At 37.3% G+C, this 19,542-nt stretch overlaps 2 protein-coding genes across 3 annotated transcripts in view; one reads left to right on the top strand and one right to left on the bottom strand.

The window, feature by feature from the left end:
• LOC107221796 overlaps window positions 1-8,397 on the bottom strand; it is a 32,062-nt gene extending 23,665 nt beyond the window's left edge. The window contains exon 1 of the mRNA XM_015660924.2: window positions 8,278-8,397. The gene's annotated coding sequence lies outside the window, so the exon portion shown is untranslated. The remainder of the gene's footprint in view (window positions 1-8,277) is intronic.
• Window positions 4,660-8,434, top strand: LOC107221797 (cytochrome P450 6k1). 2 transcript variants are annotated; one of them, XM_046745372.1, is made up of 6 exons: window positions 4,660-4,751; window positions 4,904-5,483; window positions 5,540-5,905; window positions 5,965-6,149; window positions 6,685-6,973; window positions 8,280-8,434. In XM_046745372.1, exons 2-6 carry the CDS (start codon window positions 4,955-4,957, stop codon window positions 8,321-8,323), a joined length of 1,413 nt encoding a protein of 470 aa, XP_046601328.1. In that variant the 5' UTR covers window positions 4,660-4,751; window positions 4,904-4,954; the 3' UTR covers window positions 8,324-8,434. The 2 variants fall into 2 exon arrangements, with proteins under 2 accessions (XP_046601328.1, XP_015516411.2); XM_015660925.2 differs by lacking the exon at window positions 8,280-8,434 and adding an exon at window positions 7,254-7,548 and having other exon boundaries at window positions 4,661-4,751.
• The last annotated feature ends 11,108 nt before the right edge of the window (window positions 8,435-19,542 follow it).

Here is a 19,542-nt window from a genome sequence, read left to right as displayed (position 1 = left end):
ACGGCCAGAGTGCGCGCGTTGATTCCTCTCTTCGTCGTTCCGTCACTCAAAAGTCGTCAATCAACGTTGTGCGTAGGTAGCCAACGAAGCGTAATACAAATAAGAAAGAACGGAACGGCGCCCTGCCTCCCTCTCTTATTTCTTCTACTCATTCACACCTTGATGATTTATTTAATTTATTATTTACTTTCTTTTTTATTCATCTATTTACGTATCGATTAATTTCTTCTGCACCTATCGTTCGTTTTTGTTCTATTTATCTTTATCCATTGTTTTCTATATTCTTGTGTTATTCCTAAAACTATAGTTTTCATTTTTATTTTATATTTTAATACAAATTTCACGTAACATTTATGTTATACTGTTTAAGGGGACGTGTTCCAAGACGAATAAACGCCTCCCACTCTCTCTCGCTCGCTCGCTCTCGCTGTATTTCTCTCTTTCTATCATTGAAGGAAAGGCCCAAATCGATCGTTTAAAATTACACCGGAAAACATCGGCGTACGAACCGGTCGCTGCCATACCATACATATATTTACAGTTTTTTTTTTTTCCCCGTCAAAAATTGTCGGAACTTGTCTGTATATATATATATATATGTGTGTGTGTGTGTGTATATATACATATATCTATATATTTCCGGTTTTTCATTTTTCGGTACAGATCGCGTTTTCAGTTAGATCATTCTAAAAAAAAAAAACTTGGACGCAAAAAATTGTCAGTCGTTCTTTGTTCTGATCTTCTCCTTTCGGTGATTTCTCCTTTTTTTTTTTTAACCCCCTTATGTCTGAGTTCCGAAGCTAAGAAATTTGCCTTTTAAATTCGATCATTATGATCATTAACAGTTGTATAATTTAGAACGTAGCTGCGTAGCCAGAAATAAGTCTTTCGTTTCTTTCTTATCCGTTATTTGTAATTTTTTTTTTTTTTTTTTGATTTTTAAAAATTTTTCTCCTCCTCCGCCATTCTGTTTACTTTCTCTTTTTGCCACGAATTTTGACCGATTTTCGTTCTCTACATATCATACGTTCATTCATCGATAAATTAATATTCTTTTCTTCTCTCCTTTGATTTCTGTATGTATAAACTTTCTTCTGTGAAATCTTCTTCTGAAATTCTGTCGATGAGGTGCAAACAATTCGCGGTGATTAAAACTCCGCGTATGGAAATTAGGCAAATGAGGAAGGAGAAGAAGAGAGGAAAAAATAAGTAAAGAAGAAGGGTAAAAAAAATAATAATAAATAGTCAGTGCGAGACGCGGTGCTCGACTCTTTTGATCACGGTCGGTCATTCGCGTGGCTCTTGGCCGGTCACGCTGTGCAGGCTGTATAAAATATATACATATAGATATAATATAGGTACAAGCGACGACGACTTCTCCAAGCGTGGCCTCAGGCTTTCGGTCAGTGACACTGTTTCATCAGTAAATTATTTTTTATTATTACACTTTGTCATTGTTTTTTTTCCAAAACTCACCCGATATCGCAACACGAGATTTGAAATGTGGAAAACTTCATTTTTTTTTTTTTTTTCTTTTTTTTTGTTATCAAATTGTTATGTCACGTAATAACGATATTCTTTGTTGTTGTTGTTTGCAGTCGCTACATTACTTTCATAACGCGAAACACGTATAACGGTATCAATTCGATTAGAAATTTCGACGATGTTCTGTATTTTGAAATCAGTGCAGCCCTGTTTTTCGAAATTCGTTTGAAATACCCGCCCTTTTGATTTCTTGAGGAAAGAAAAAATCGACTGTATCACAGATCGATCTAGCGATTTGCAGCTTTTTTTTTTTTTTGTAATATGTTACAGTAGACCAAAAACAAAGCGACACGTATTTTTTTTTTTTTCATCTGGCATTAAACACTTCAAGGGGGTGAAATCACCCTACAAGGTAAGGAATGTCAAGGAGTTGTTTGGTAATTTTTAATTTTTTTTTTTTCATTTAGATTTCGAAAATTACATTTTTCATTTCTCGTTACGAGAATACTTTTCCAGTTGAATTGGTTAACAAAATATTACGTTCCTGTGGGTGAAACTGCCAAATCACCCCTTGACATGCCTTACTTTGGAGGGTCGTTTTACCGCTTTAAAGTGTTTCATGGTAGATGAAAAAAAAAAATTAAATGTTTAGTTTTTGGTCTACTATAACATATTACAAAAGAAATGAAATCGGAGAGATCCACCTGGGATCCAATGTAAGTGTAAGTCCAATTCGGAGACCCCTCGGGCCTAATGTGTCCGATTGGAGTTTGTGCGGTGTTGGACTGTGGGTCTCGATGAGCCGGATCAGCCGGATATCCTGCCAAGCTGTTACACAAGAACGACGCTTCCTCGACGCCGGCAAGTCGGCCGCCTCGCATTATTATGCCATGTCTTGAGACGGTCGAGTGGTTGAAGAAGGTGGGCAGTAGGCAGGTAGGTGGGTACTTGACTCTTTCAACTCTTCGTGTCTACCAGCCGGGGAACCGACTCCATAAACACGCGCAAAGGCGCACTTGAAGTTCGAACCGAACCGAAGGAACGAGCCAGAGATCGAAGAGAGAATCTGACTGGCTGCGGTGCCTTTCTATCCTCGGGTTACACCTCGGTTACACCTTATTATATATACCATGGCTGCGGTTATGCCTTACGTTTCTATAACTTGTTATAATATCTCGAGCGAACGCGTCGCCGATCAGCACTTGGAGATATCAAGAGTCAGGTATACACCTGGAGCGAATCGATGATCATGACCATCCGCAGCTTCCGTAATCATCATTTGCCAATTTGTGTAACATTGCAATCAACCTGATTACCGTAGTTGTTTAACGGTCCGCGATCACGTGATTTCCAATCAGTTTCACAGTATTCTTTTACACGATCGTGATGCTGCAATGCAGGTATAACCTTCGATGGCTTCTGGATCTATACCTCGTTATCGTTCCAATATTTTCCAAGTTATTTGACAGAACTGATTTTACCGAGGAGCTATTTAGACACTGATGAAATCCGCAGGGAATTTTCGAAATCGCATATGAAATCGGAATGGAATGGTTACAATCGGATTTGAAATCGGAAGCCGGACATTCCAAATTTTACTGAAAATCTTACGGAATCGCTTGAAATCGCTAGAAGATAAAACAACGCTTGGAATTCGATTTGAAATCATATTGTTTAATACAAGTGAATTTCATATCCCGGAAAAATTATTTAAAATCCATGCAATGACATTTCGATGACAGAAAACCACTTGAAATCAGTGAAAAATATTTGATATTGTCAAGTGAAAATTCGACGTGCGTTTGAAATAGAATGTCATCGATTGAAATCGGCATAAAAGTATTTCAATGACAGAAAACCACGTGAAATCGGCAGAGAACATTTAAAATTTCCAAGTGACATTTTAACCAGCTTTCGAAATAGAGCGGAATCAGTAGAAATCGGCATAAACGTGTTTCAATCACGGAAAACGATATGAAATTGGCAGAAAATATTTGAAATCGGCAAATGACATTTCGACTAGCGTTCGAAGTACAATGTCATCGATTGAAAATCAAGAGAATAGTATTCAATGAGAATATAAATCGTTAGAAATCGGTACGAAGGTTTGAAGTGGAAGTTGAAATCGGTATGGGAAATATCAAAAATTGCATAACCTCTAGCGGAATAACAGGGGATGAAATAAGCCGATATGTTCGCTTTCTCATCTTCAGAAGATTGTAATCTTGAACTAGCATTCTATTTTAGGACACGCGGCTCGATTTCATACTCTCCGTTTCGCTCCAAACGATTGCACAGCGGCTAGAAGTTGCTTGGATAGATAAAATTACACGGTGCAGGTACTCGCTGCTCGTGGAAGTATAAGTAGATACCCATTCGTATCTGTATCGAGACTTGAGCTATTCTATGGAGCAAGTGCCGAGTCTCTCGAGCGAGCCGGAGTGCCCATTAACCAGGTATGTCTCGATTCTTGGCGACCGTGATCCGCGGCGCTATGTGTGTTTTGCAATCGGTTAAACTGCGCTGAGCCATTCCCTCTCCCTCTCTCTCTCCCCCCTCTTCGCAACCAGCAGACCGGCAACAGGTACTTTCTACCCAGATCGGTACAACCGAGCACATGTAGGTACATTTTATTGTGCACTGTGCGCGATACATTTATGCATTTTATAGGCATGAATCGAATGTCGCGTACAGACTGCACGTTGAAAATGAATTCGTTGCATCTTCGTCGGCCATTATGAGGCCGCTATTTCAAATTTGACATTTTTTTTTACACCTATTCGAAATCGGCGAACAAAGAAACTGTTATAAATAAATTTTGTATCTTCGATTAGCTTTTGGATAGCCTTGATCTATAGTCTGCAAAATTGGTTGACCCAACTCATCGCTTGTAACGTTGGAGATAACAGTAATATGCCCTACATGAAAGGTTGTACAGCTTATGCTAATTGTAATGGTCTAGTTTGATATGCGATTTAAAAGGTCGCGCAATAGACACAACATCGGCAGAATTTGATTATTTACACGTTATATCAGTGCACACTTTTATCTCTACTGCAATTGGCTCAACTACGCCAATGGTTGAGCAGACGTTGCGATATATTTTTTCTTACTGCAATAAACAATGGAATTATCAGGAGGGAGAGCTACATGGTAAAGATAAACCAAGAGTTAATAAGCGGTCACGATGAGAGGAGAACGGTCTGTTCTCATCCAGACATCGTGCAGATCAAACTGTTTCAAGTAGTGGCTCGTTGCGCTTGTTGGTAAGTTAACAAAAACCGAATCATTCTATAATCCCAATCCATTAAGAACGAGAGAAAGATGTAACGAATTTTGTGGTGCTGCATATATGCTCACCATCATGTTTCACAATCGTTCAATATATCGGCAGTCTACATCTTATTATGAGAAACAGGTGGACTAAGGAAAAACACCAGTCGTTGGCTTCTGATCCAAGAGACCCAAAATGGGCATTCTGTCATTGAACTGGTGGCTGGATTTCGCGGTGGTGTTTGCGTCCGCCATTGTGGCAGCCTATTTGTATATGACACGGAATTTCAACCACTGGTCGAAGCGAAACGTAATGGAAGTGTCACCGATACCGTTCTTCGGAAATTTCTTGGACTGTTGTCTGTTCCGTAAGTCAACATCGGAAGTGATTCAGTCGGTGTACGAAAAGGGTAGCGGCAATGAGGGAAAACCTTACGTGGGATTTTACGTCTTTGACAAGCCAGCTCTGGTCCTGCGAGACCACGAGATAATGAAGAGAATCTTGATCAAGGACTTCGACTACTTCAGGGACAGATTCATGAGAACGGATGCTTCGGACACTATAGCCTATGGGAATCTATTTCTCATGAGAAACCCGGCGTGGCGAGCGATGCGTCTGAAACTATCGCAATTCTTCTCAGCTGCGAAACTCCAGCGGACTTTCAGACTGATGGTGGACGTCGGTGAGGACCTGGACAGACACTTGGAGGCCCTCAAACTCGGAGGTAAAATTCGAGTTATTTTCACCAGCAGAGCTTTAATAGGACTTTTTTATGATTAGGCACCGGTCGAACGATCGAGGTTAAGGAGATTGCGGCTGAGTTCATGACCGATCTGATAGGATCGTGCGCCTTCGGGCTCAGAGTGAATTGTCTGAACAATCCGGACGCGGAATTCAGGACGTGCGGAAAAAACATGTTCCAGTTCAGCTACGTACGCAGCGCCGAGTTCACTTCGATATTCTTCATTCCGGAGCTGGTCCGACCTCTGAAACTCAAGTTCTTCTCCAAGGCGTCGACAAACTTCATGCGAAAGGTGTTCACGGAGACTCTCAACAAAAGGATGGAGAGCGGCGTTCGCAGGGACGATTTGATCGACTTGATGATTGACTGGACGAAATCGGATATCGACATTTCCGAGGATTTCAGTAAGATTAAATACCTTCACAGGGAGAACAACTGACGTCTTGCAATTTTCCTTGAGCAGAACTCGAGGGAGACTCGCTCGTCGGAACGGCCGCGCTTTTTCTCGCTGCGGGATTCGAGACAACCTCGACAATCATGGCCTTTGGACTCTACGAATTGGCTCTTCATCCGGATGTACAATCAAAACTTCGGGAAGAGATAAGGACTGCTATGGCCAATAACGGAGGCGATATAACATACAGAATGGTTTGATGAATTCTCATCTTACGCTCTTAATCGACACTCGGTCTTCTTCAGTTTTTAACAAAGTTTCGTTCGGCGAAGCAGATTTTTATTTCGAAGAAATCACATTTGAGATAGATAGCGCGACGCTGTTAAGAAGTCGCTGAACACTTATCGGAATTTCAAATTTCAAGATGGCGAATGAAAGGACGATCGAATATAAAGCAAAAATTTGATCAATTTTCGCGGGAATTCATTTCTGAAGTTTTCCAAAATTGCTACAAATTTAGGAACCTAAAACACAGCGAATCCAAGGTAGATGATGGTTAAAGATTTGTCGGTTTTCGATAAAAAAAAACCCCATTCGTCTTATCTCATCACAAATCTGATGATAAAATCGTGGAATCCGAAATAGCGAAATATCCAATATAGTGATTTGAAAGATTTTTCATCCCGACCATGAAATTTCGAAACTTGAACCGTTGGTAACAAGTTCGTGAAACTTCTTCTCCCAAATTATACACGCGCAGCTGTTTTTTTTTTTTTTTCATGTCCACAGATCAACAGTCTTCCGTATCTGGACAAGGTCGTCTCGGAGACACTTCGAAAGTATCCGTCTCTACCGTTCTTGGATAGAATGGCGAACACTGATTACGAAGTGGCGGAAACTGGCCTTGTAATCGAGAAAGGTACACCGGTTTATGTTTCTCTTCTTGGGCTGCACTATGACCCCGAATATTATCCCGAACCCCATAAGTTCGATCCGGAAAGGTTCAGCGAGGCGAACAGGGACAAAATACCGCGCTACGCTTATCTGCCCTTCGGAATTGGTCCCAGAAGTTGTGTGGGTAAGAAAACTGAACGATTTTGTGAATGAATTGAAAATTCGAGAATCTTTATCGTCGTTTATATTTTCGAAGGGCATTTTTTTATCCCTTCACACTGTAGAGAAACATCATTTCTAAATCGTTATAAATATCTTGCAAAATTATGGAATTTTTCTATCACTTTGGTATGTTTCGTTCGGAGCTTGGATTGACATTTTTGATGACAGAAATTTTTAGCTGGAGGAAAAATGTTTCCGATTTTTAGTATCAAGGATTACGGCAATCGTTCGAATTCTTTCAGGTCTCAGATTAGGAATGCTCCAATCGAAGTTGGGGATTTTGAAAGTCATATCAAACTACGAGCTCACCGTTTGCGAAAAAACTAAAATTTCGCCGCGTTTCAATCCGAAATCTTTATTGTTAGGTGTGAATGGTGGCCTCTTTGTTAACGCTCGTAAAGTCGAGTAAAACTAACCAAAGAGATCTGTAAATTACGTCGTCGAGCGAGTAATGAACGCTACGAAGTTTCTGCATGGAGAGAAAATGAAAATACATTTTATATTCGTATATCTTTAGTCGCTCATTTATTAAGAAAAGAAAAGAAAGAACATTAACTTTGTATTCGTATACATATATACGATTAATGAATTTTGTACTTATGATTCCCTCTCGTGTTATTATTTAGCTATTCCCTTCTTAATATTAATAATTCAAATTCCTTCTTCTCACATTATCCGACTCCAATAACGAGCAGAACAAAAAATTTTACAATCAAATTGTTCTTACAAGAAAAAAATTCATGTCGGGTGGTTTAATCCTAGTCATTCGCACCTATGGAAATTTTCACATTACTTACACGGGGTTACTAAAACCCCCAGGCAACTTTGGAACGTTATTACTGTACACAACATTACGTTGTGCACAGTCAAAACTTGAACAAATTTCTAAGACAAAATTTAACAATTCAAAAATTGACTCCAATCTTAGTTTTATTATAAAACGATGGAGGATGTGGGAGAGATTTTTCAACCAAAAAATGTAAAACAATACGCAATACATGCACGGGGTTTCTGAGACCCCGAAGTTCGTTCACTCATTCTTCATTTTACTTGCACAAACAATCCTGACTCAAGGACGCTGACTTTAAAATTGTACGTCAAAGTCGGCTCTGGGGTCAACTGAGCCCCTTGTCAGTGACTAGGGTTGATATTGATAAAATTATCGGTATAATAAAAAATAATAAAACGTCATCAAGCCATCAAAAAAAAAAAAATAAAATAAAATAAATAAAAAACGATCACTTTATTAGTACAACAAATACTTACAGAGCCGTTTTTATCGACGACGAGGAAGCAGGAAGACAAACGTTGATATCCATCGGTGCAAAGCTGTGCGTAAAAGCTTATGTGTGTATAATTATTGATGCAACAACAGTGTGATATGTGTTTACAATTGCAATTAATCACGGTGCAGCGATTACAATTCGTCGCTTTTCCTTTTTTCTCTCTCTTTCCCGCCTTCTGTTCTTCCTTTTTCCCTCTCACATGTCACTCGAATACAAGTTTGCTTATTATTACAATCCGTACACGATGTACACCACAATCCGTTACGCTGCACTCCGTTACATATATATGTATATATAAATTATATGTATATTATGCACACACGTTTCTGCACGTTATTGCACCTATGCCCACAACTGCATCATCACTGTTTGTACAAATACGATATCCCGACTCGCCGATATTCTTTTCTCTTGTTTTCTTTCACCTCGGTTTTCTCTTTTTCTTTGATTCACCCTTTGCAAACAAATATCGACACCGCCGATTATCACCGATTTCAAAAGCAAGCGCTCGGTCGATTCTATCAGAAGCGGTGAATATTCAACTAGCGACGCGAATTACGATTGCAAAAATTTTTATACGATCGGTAAGTTTGGATACTATCGACTGAAATCGGTCCTCGGTTTCTATCCTCTTCGCTTCTATCCTTTTTTTTTCCTGCCAAGTTGCGAGGCTGCAAGCCGATCTATCGATCACTCGTTAATGTGTCTCTACGGTCATTTCGGTTGAGTCACTCAGCCGATACAACGAGCACAGAAATTGTTATCGTTGTCGATTTTCTTTTCGAATTTTACTCCTTTTTGATCACCCCTCGCTTTCTTAAATATCACAATAAAATCGAAAAATCACACTGCCACAATGCTACACCTTACACCAATCTTATTTCTCCACGTTCGGTTGAAATCGATCCGCCGATCTAACCCAATTTCGATCCTTTCTGCTCCCTGTCCAATCCTCACTTCCCTCGTCGATTTTCCCTCCCTATTTTCGAGGACAACCGAACTTCGCTTCACGCTTTTCTTGCCGGTCAGCAAGAAATCGAACGATCCTCAAGAGAAACTGAGATCGGGATCAAATGCCGATCGATGACGATCGGATTATATCCTTCTATCGTCTTTCTTGTATCTTCTTTTCCAATTCTTCTATCCCAATTCCACGACACTCTTCATCGCGATTCTTTTCGAAAGAGATCGGTAAAACCAAAGAGGTAAAAACCACCTCTTCCCCCGTTCAAATTCACTCCTTCCTTTGCATCGGATATCGGTCGAGATATCCCTGTACAAAGGAAATGAAGAAAAAAAAAAACAAAAAAAAAAAAAAAATAAATAAATAAATCGACAGATTTAAAAATCGTCAGAGGACACCGATCGCACTGACATGACCGGTAAGATCGGTAAATAACGAAAAGTCAAATAGCTCGACAGTCACATGTTGAACATTTGTAAATCCCAAATCGAAAACATTGTACTTCGTTCATTTTTTCATACACGATTCGAACGTAAGAAATACAGGAAAAATCGGTATGACAAATTCACTTGTATATCCTCCGCCTTTTTATCCCTCCAAATTCTCTCTATTATTTCACCACTAAAAACGTTCTCTTCACCCAGCAGATCCGTTCGAAACGGACGTCGTGTGGCGACTGTCGGCCCTCCTCGTCACTGCTGGGATTCCAACTGGGTTCTCTCTTCTCGTTCTCCTTCTCCCTCGGTTCACTCTCTTCGTCCTCTCTCCGCCCCCTCCCTCCACCGTCGGTTCGAACGTGACCTCCCCCCCCACCTCCGCCTCCACCGTCCCTTCCCCCTCCCTGCCTCCCCCTGCAACCCCTCACTCGAATAGTCCTCTCCTCCTCTTCACCCTCCCTCCCTTCCCGCCGTCTATCTGGGATATTGGGATTGGGTTTTTACGTACGGATGTCGGGCGGTTTTTTTTTTTTTTATACGCCGCGAATTTTTCAATCCACCCCTGAGAATTTTGAATCCCGATCCCTTTTAATCCTATCTCAAAGTTTCGTTATCCCTGACCCTCTGATTACATCTCGCATCGTCGACTATCGGCTGTTGTTGACTTTGTATACAGGCTTAGAAAAATGTAATTTTTCCTAACAAATTAATTAGATATAAATTATTAATCATGCGAATTAGAAGGGAATTCGGCGAAGAAAGACGATGAGAACTGTATTTTATAATTATTTATTGATATGATATGGAATCTGTTTTTTGAGATTGCTACCTCTTTTTTTTCCTGCAGTCAAATGTGACCTTAATATCTATTTATCGTTACACGAACGTCAAATTGTAGCAAGGCTTGAAAGAAAACTTATAAATAGTACGAGTGATAGTGATAAAAAAAAAAAAAAAAATGGAACAGCAATATTTACTAGATTTCTTCGTTACAGAGAGTTACAAAATTAATTTTTGTTTGTTATTTACCAGTATATATTTTTCGGTTATGGTGAAAAGTGAGAATAGTTGAGGACTATTCGTGTACATATAATGTCTAGTAACCACAAATAGAAATTTCTCTCTGTATACACAAGTAACTGATAGAAAGTGAATTTCTCTATATTTCGCTTTTTCAAGCTCCATTGAAATTTTTTTTTTTTTTAACCATCTCCATTTGTTCGTTCTTTTAAAATGATTTTTCAGAATCTCCAGAATCAAATTTTTCATCCCTCAATCTTACTTTTGTTCCAATATCGCTGTTTGAATATACGATAATTATAGTTTTTATTATTACATGCGATAATTTTTTCCTCGTAAGATTTCTTCGATCGGGAAGATTTTTGTAACTCGTATGTAAAAATGAGAATCGAAGTAAGTTAACATTTTCACTTTCGTCTCATCCTCTTCACCAAGGAAATAATATTATTTTTATTTTACAATTTTCTCAACATTAAACATTTACCCGTTATTTCAAAACCCGATACGATAAATTAATTTTATTGATAGGGCAAAAGGAATAAACAGAAAAAGAAGAACGTTCGCCGTATCAGAATCCGAATTGCTTGAAGGAACGAAATTTTGTGATCAGTCAAGAAGAGAATTTAAAATTCTTTTTTACATGTTTCATTGAAGTTAATAATAATTATATCGATAGCTCGATAATGCAGTCATATAATATCACGAGTCGTAAGAAGATGGTATTACACACAAGAAAATGAATCAGCGTGGTTGACAATTTGATTGTCACACATATTATATTATTCCATAATTCCGAAGCTTCGTTTTTAAACTTTCATACTGTTAATAACGCGGGCATTCACCTTTCGGAACGATAACTGTTTATTCCAGAAATGAGTGCTTTGACAAAAAAAAAAAAAAAAAACGATGATAATAATAACAGTAAGAAATAAAGCTGAGATATGCTAATGATGTTTTAACAGTCGGAAGTCGATCAAAGTGAAATTAATGCTGCGTTTGAAACATCGATGCGACCTGCAGCTCGTAAGTTTCACGACTTGCAAGTGATTCATTTGTTTCGTTTTAATTTACCTCCTGCAAATATTATGTCAATCGACGTAGCATAAACAAAATCGTTAAAAAAGAAAATATCGTAATTCCAAACGTTAAATTCATCGAGTATCAGTCGCTTTGCCAGAAGATTAAGTGCCATCCATAAATTACGTGACACGTAATGGGCGGGGAGGGTATCACCGTAATGTAACATAATGTGACAAGGGGCAGGGGGGAGGGTCAAAAGCTTCGTGACGTCACATGTTAAAATTGAAAATACTAAAACACGAAATTTATATGTGAATAAAAAAATTTTTAAATTTTCGAACTTGATCGATGTTTTTATTAATAATAAATGAAAATGAAGTGCCTGATTTACCAGTAATAGCTAGTATAAAGATGTGGGTCCAAAGTCGATGGACCCAAGATGATTAAGTTTTTTATCTTTAATTATCATAATTAGTCGCTTTCTGTTTCCTAACTAGTCGTTTTTTTCTTTCTTTTATCGTAAATATTTGACTCCATGTTGATTTTATTAGAGATTACTTAATAAAAATAAGAAAAAAATGAAAACAACTTTTTTCTTTTGATTATTTTCAAATACATGCATAAATTTGAAAAATTTTGTGACGTCACATCAGGGGGGAGGGGGTTCTGAAAATGTGACAACCTGTGACAAGGACGGTGGAGGGGTTGAAAAGTTCTAAAATTCGTGTGTCAACAAGTTCGAGTAGAAAATTTGATTGGACTATCGCAGGTAACTAATGGCTAAAATTTTTTCTCTCTTTTTTTTTTTTTCCTTCTCTTCTTTCTTCACCTTATCTTAAAACAGAAAATTCCCCAGCTAACTACCAGCGTTATCGTAACGGGTGACTAATTTCGATAAATATAATATAATGTGCCTTAATTTTCGACAGAATAAAAAACTAACCGCAATCATTCGGCGCATAATTTAAAAAAAAAAAAAAACAAAAAAAATAAATAAATAAATAAACAAAAAATCCTCACCCTTTGGCAAAATATTTATACATCAATCCTGCATAATCAATTGTTGCCGGAGCAGGTATTTTTTTATTCTTTTTCTCAGAAAGAAATTCGCCAATGAATTTAAAAAAATTTTTTATTCCACTTCTCTCGTCAAGTTTCAATAAATTTGAAAAAATCTTCCATCGAAACTTTCGACAAAGTTATACGATAATGATCTAATGGTATACATGCAATCGACAATAAAAAAAAAAAAATCACCAACCCCTGGAATGTATTTCTAAATTAGCACACCTTTAATGTTGTTTATTTAAGTGCCGCACGAATATTTCGTATTACAAGGCAAATCCAATGTCTTAAATATTAGTGCATTATAGAGGTATACATATACGTATAATTAGATATTTCTGCGTGAAAACTGAAAGTTTTCTTTTCAATTCTCTCTCCGATATACGATGTATAATGTACGCGTTCTAATATGTCACCTGCACTTTCGCAAAATTTATGGGGTACTTAATGTTACACATTAAATATGCCTAAACTGCACCTGCAGCTATTCTGGGCTCAAATTTTCGAGGCTCGATTGTAACGGAGTTCGGATGCCCGTAGGGCTAGTTTCCGGCCATTCGCAGAATTGTTATCGAAACTCCGTTGATCCCCTCGCGATTTCCCCGAGGAGACCGAATTTGCAACCCTTTTAGGGCGTCGCTCTCTCCAAGCGATAAATTGCAGCGAAATAAAATCAGCGGAATACGACAAACGATTTCCTCAAACTGAACTTGTCGATTTTTTTTCTCCGTCCTTGACGAAGTGAACAAAATCGAAAATCACGAAACTATTATCTGAATAGTATTATTTGCAGAAAAAAAAAATGTGTTCAAGTTATTTTAGATCAATGTCATTAGATTTAGGAAATTGACAAAGTTATGGGAAGAAGCAAAAAATGAAAATTTATCAACTTGCGATTTCGAAGCAGATAAAAGGCAGAAAAAGTAGCGTTTAAATTATATTCTTCGTTGAACAAGACTTCTGAGAAATTTTAACAGGCAATTATCTAAAAACGGAAAAAACAAAAAAGCAATAATGAGTTGGCCCACTTTCGCCTGTTTGTTTTTCTTTTCTTTTCATTTTCTCTTGTTTTCTTCTTCGATTTACAGTGCAGATTAAATTATATCTATTCGCTGATATGTTATGGGAATTGAGGTAATTATTACACTTTGATAATTAATATTGCATATGTAATCATTTGGAGAAAAAAAAAAAGAAAAACACTACGGAAAAGTAGGAAAGAAAAACAGTGGTCAGTAATGTATGACAAAAAAGGTATAGAATATTTAATGCAAATTACGCGGTACGATAAGAACCGTGAATAAACTTGGACGTAAATTAACGAAGAGAGAGAGAGAGAAAACGATATATGGATCGAAATCCTACGTTGTCAAATCGAAGGATTCAAATTAAATCGTTGATTTCGACTTCGCGTCAGCTGTAAATAAATAGGCTAGAAATGTAGTCGACTATTGAAACATTGAAATAAACTTGAAAAAAAATTGACTATGGTCATGATCAAAGTGGATAAAAAAATAGTGGAATACTTGTAAAAGAATCGATAATATTTCTTCATCTTCTTATAACAGTTTTAAAAATTATACTTCTAAAACTGAAAAACTCTGTCTATTTTCAAGTTTGAAAGTCGAACATCGAATCTAAATTATGAATTAAAAAAATAGCCAATGATATCCCCCCCCCCCCCCAAACTCGTAAACATTTTCGCTACGAAGCTTTTCTAGGAATTGTCAGACACCCTTTCAAGGGGAAACAGCGGGGTAGAAATAGCGACGCGTAAAGCTCGCAGCCTCGTCGGTATCTAATGCTGCAGCATTCGCCTAGGGAACCCTTCATTCATATTACATGGGTGTATAAAGCCGGGCGGCCAGCTTCGCGCACACGTCGAATTACCCCGTAGTTCGTTACTACCGCTCGGTCCATGTAATATGCGGATCTCTCTGCAACTCCGGATAGTGCTGCAGGTGTCTAGCTCACCCATGATAATCCGACATGGTGGGGTGCTGCTGCTAGACGTGCGGGGTTTAATTTAACACGGAATAATAAATGCGCGAGAACCCGAGTCACGAGTTCGTCGTAACCTTTTTTTTAGCATGCCTGTACGCATAAAATTCTAATTAATTATAATCATGAGAATAGTAGATTGCGCAGAATTTCATTTTCCGCACTAGCTCGGGAATGTAACATTTTGCGCATTCATTTGGGTGCGCAAAATAGAATTTTGCGGACTTGGTTAGGAAAGATTGTATTCTTCACGTTTGATATTTATGCACCGCCCTCTAAACACAAGAAATTTGTTTTCGGTAATAATAATTGTAGAGTAGAATTAAAAAAGACTGGAAGAAACTGCAACAAGAATTTAATAAAAGAAAAGAAAAAAACAGGTAGAATAACAGTTTTCTCTTTACTGCATTGATATTTGTCGTTGTGAAATAGTTTGTTTTTTTTTTATTAATGATATTCGTTTTTGGTTACCCAGATAGGTGCGAAAATTTATACATTCCCGCACTAGTGCGGAAATTCGAATTTTGCGCACCAATTTCACAATCTGCTATTCTTATACTTACGTATACCGAGTAAATTATTTAACAGATTCGTATTCGAATGAAACGATTTATTTTTCTTTCTTCCTTACAAATGCAGAACTTTTTTCCATCGAATTTACACCCACGCGAAACTTTCCTACAACACTAAATATCGTAGTTCTAATTCACCTTGCCTCGTTTATAGGTAAATTTGATTTTTCGCTTTATGGTATACTTACTGTTAGCTGGCTGGGCACCGATCATCAATACCTGTGCAGCGCACCGTCATTATTTCGCCATGCTTTTACGAGCAAGCAGATATTATGGTCGAACCGCTGAAAGCCGACTGATTTTAAGTACATAATCCTAGGTCAGAAGTGTAATTTATGGTATTGAATCGGTAATTGCGGTAGAAATTAAAATGTGATCAGTTGAGGAGTCACTTGATTCCAGGTCGGCAATAAATTGATGTATCCGCTCTTTTCGGATTATAACGGTAGTATGGTAATACTTTTACAATGGTCTAATAGGAAGGGACATTAGCTTTGGAGTGAAAATTTTACTAGGGATTTAAGGCTGGGTTGAAAATTCTGGCATACGAGTATATATATATATATATATATATATATATATAAGCAACTATAATTTGCAGTATAATTTCGACATTGTTGTGCCTTAAAAATAAATTGAAGGAAAATAAATAGGGCCTGATCGATTTCAAGTAATTTCGAAAGATTCTTGAAAAGACAATTTTGGAAATATCTTATCGTATAATGCAGGGTTAAATTTTACGTTAATCGATAAACGGATTATCAAGTTATACCCAAAGTCGATGCGAAAATATTATTGTGTAAAAATAGCAAAATCAAAGATTGCACAATCGATTTGTTGTAAGAAGAAATCCAGCCTGCACGGATCGATCAAGTTTTTAATGAGAATAGAAAATCACGGAATTGTATTAATGCGAGTACATGTAATAATCATTGCAAAATAAGGCCTTATTTCAATCGTCTTTTCACAATTACAATCTCATTTTTAATTTTAGTTTCACACATCAGTACGTACAAGTAAACATTTCTTATTACCGTCGAAGCTTTTTTTACACGGTTTTATTGTCACTTACAACAGCAAGGGTCAGAAAATCAAGGATAATAAATCGAATCCATGTTGATTGTACGCACTTTTATTTTGGGTTCGTCGCTTCTATCCGATAGATAAACTTGTAAAAGGGCTCTCGGCAAGGTCCCGGGGCGTCTTTTCTTGCATTAAATGAGGCCGCGGGTGTCTGCGTGTTTCCAGGCTTTTCCTTGCAGCCCCCGATCCCTGGGGATTATCCGGGTTAATCCCCGGGGGGGCTCGAAGGTTGCTGGGTGAAATTTAGTGCCACGCGATGAGTTTATGTACGAATTCGTTTCTCGGTACGCCTTTGCATTGCCCATTTCGGGGAGGGAATTATTATAACCTCGGTGTTTTCGTCGCCGTCGAAAAATATATCGTCCTTGAATTTTCGGCGATAATCAGGAAACGTTAATTCTTAGTATCGTATAAAAGACTACTCGAAAATCTGTAATTCGATCGGTATAAACTTTGCATTGTGGATAGTTTGTGGGATAATTTGAACTTTTCACTTTTTAGTGGCACGATCGTTATTCAAGCGCTGTTTGTCTCTTATCGAATATATGTACGATGAGAAATTAAAATTCGAACGCAGAACGAATTTGTCATTTTTACAGATCAACTTTTAGAATTAAACACGATATTAAAACGCACATCCAGATCAACTTAAGGCAATAAGGACGGTACCCTGTAAGTCAGCGTAAAATCTAGATTTTTAACTTTTTTTTTTGACTAAAATCAAAAATCTGAACACGCAAAAACTAATAATCTAAATTGAGATGTTACCTAATATCACTAATCTAATTGGATCAATTTAATTATCTATTTACTATCAATAATAAATGAGTGTCTTTTGACTCAATAGGTTTTCCATGAAAAATAGATCTGGCAACAGCGCATTTAACAGAGTTGTATGTTATTGTTGCCGGTGTTTAGGTGAATGTCATTTATAAATGTACAAAACGTGTAATGAAACAACTCAATTTCGACACAACGGACGATTTGCGGAGAAAAAAAAATAAAAAATCGTAAGCTGGAAAAAAAAGCTTTTTTTTTTATCCGACGTTGCCAAACTTTCACGAGTCAGATATATGCCATTCATTTTTAAATATTTTTTCGATCATTCGGATTAAAATGTTTACAAAACCACACGTCAGAAAATATTTTTCTACAATTTTTTCGTAATATACAAGAATCGATTAATATAAATGACAGTTCTCTATATTTTCGTCTTTAGCAGTTGTGATTAAACTGTATAAAAAAAATATGCATTTTACACGAGATTCGCTTAACGACTTGATGTTAAACTAATTACACAAAAACTGCACGTCAGATCTTTGTCAAAAAATTATTTCACACCTATTTATTAACGATTAATAACTTATCAAAAATTCAGCTCTAATAATCGAACGATGCTTTTTATTTTTCGTACTACTTTTATCTCTGCCGAAATGACGAACGTTTGCAAGCAAAATGAGAAAACGATTCGTCAGCGAATTATATTCCTGCGTACGAACTGTATGGGCTGTATTATATGTTTCCCCTAGGAAATGCGTGTAGTGCCTATATAGGTAATACTCGTATCATAAAGTTTGTTTTTCCGATCGTTTCAACGGCCGGTAAATATCCCATGATAAAAGTCTGTGCGTTTCTGTTTTATACGTAAACGAGACAGTTTTATGTCGGTGGAAGTTATTTGAGTAAAAAAAAAAAAGAAAGTTCAACGCAGACAGTCGCAACGGGCATTCCGTGACGAATCCGCAATTTTTTGTCACATATAACGTTTTCCGTTCCATCGACGATAATTTATCGTGATAATGATCGGGGCGTTTTTTTTTTTTTTTCTATTTATAACTTGTATCGTTTGTCGGCGTTATCACTCTTCGTCTCGGGTATATATTTAATTTGCAATTTTAAGGATCGATAAGGATAAGTGAAAATATTAGTGCCTACATAAGAAACAAAAAAAAAAAAAAAAATATCTATCGTGATAATCGAACTTCACGAAAAGTAATATACAAAAGTTAGATTGAGTTTAAAATTTAAAAAAAAAAGAAGAAGAGTCGAAGCCAGTCAAGAAGTGGCGATTGGAGATTGCGTTTTCAGTTTTATTCATTTAATCAATGTCACAAACTGTTTGCACATTAGCTAAACGAAATCGTATGTGAATCATTACTTTACCTGCGTAGTTTCACTTTAAATAATGAAAATGCGAAGTGATGGTGATTAATAGGTGAAATAATAACGGATTAACGTTAGTTGGCAGGGAATGTCCTGTATATTCTCGTATACGTAATCGGTGCAGCGAAGGCCCCGCCGTTATATGCCAACCCATCATACTCTGTTTGTTTTCAGAAGATATCCGACATATATATGCGCTAACGTGGATGAGCGCTGGGCTCGCTGGCTCGTTTGTTTGACGTTGCGAAATTGCGAAAATAACTCGATTACCACGGATATAGGTATACACCTACGTGTTCAAAGCAGTCGTGGCGGATCCGTCGCGTTTCATCCGTCCACGATCGCGTCGCTCGATGAAAATTGAAAAAAAGTGTTTATAAGGGAGAGAGGCTTTTTGTTTCAAATGAATTTCATCCTTGACCTGATTGTTAAATTATTATACGTTGGGGTGGTTGAAGAAAAAAAAAAAGAAAAAAAAATTTCGCGCCTTTATCCTCCGAAACGTAGTGTTTGATACAAAAAAATCTCAGCTCCGTAGCTTAGGTATAAAAAAAAAAGGCTGCTCACTTGATTTTTTTTTCCTAATCCACATTTTTGCTTGAAACTGATTCTTCGACCTTTCCAAACCTCCGTAACAAAGCATAGTGATCACACTAATGAGAACACTATCGATTTTCCGTTTTTTCTTTTGCTAATAATTGGTAGTTTTCAGATGACTGTAACGTAACGTGTGTTCTTTCATGAATGTGAAAAATGTTGATTAGTTTATATGACTATTTCAACTTTTAACGAAAATTGAAATTAAAAATCAAATGAGTTTTGGGGGGGATTTTTTGTCTATCAAACCCTGAAATTTCATGTCGTAAGAGCGATAGAAAAAATTGTTGTTTTGTCCTTTTGAACTGCCCTTTTATGCATAA

This window comes from Neodiprion lecontei, chromosome 7 (genome assembly GCF_021901455.1).
Source record: "Neodiprion lecontei isolate iyNeoLeco1 chromosome 7, iyNeoLeco1.1, whole genome shotgun sequence".
NCBI classification, from domain to species: domain Eukaryota; kingdom Metazoa; phylum Arthropoda; class Insecta; order Hymenoptera; family Diprionidae; genus Neodiprion; species Neodiprion lecontei.
The sequence above is the reverse complement of the archived record's forward strand: the minus strand, read 5'-3'. Positions and strand labels throughout refer to the sequence as shown.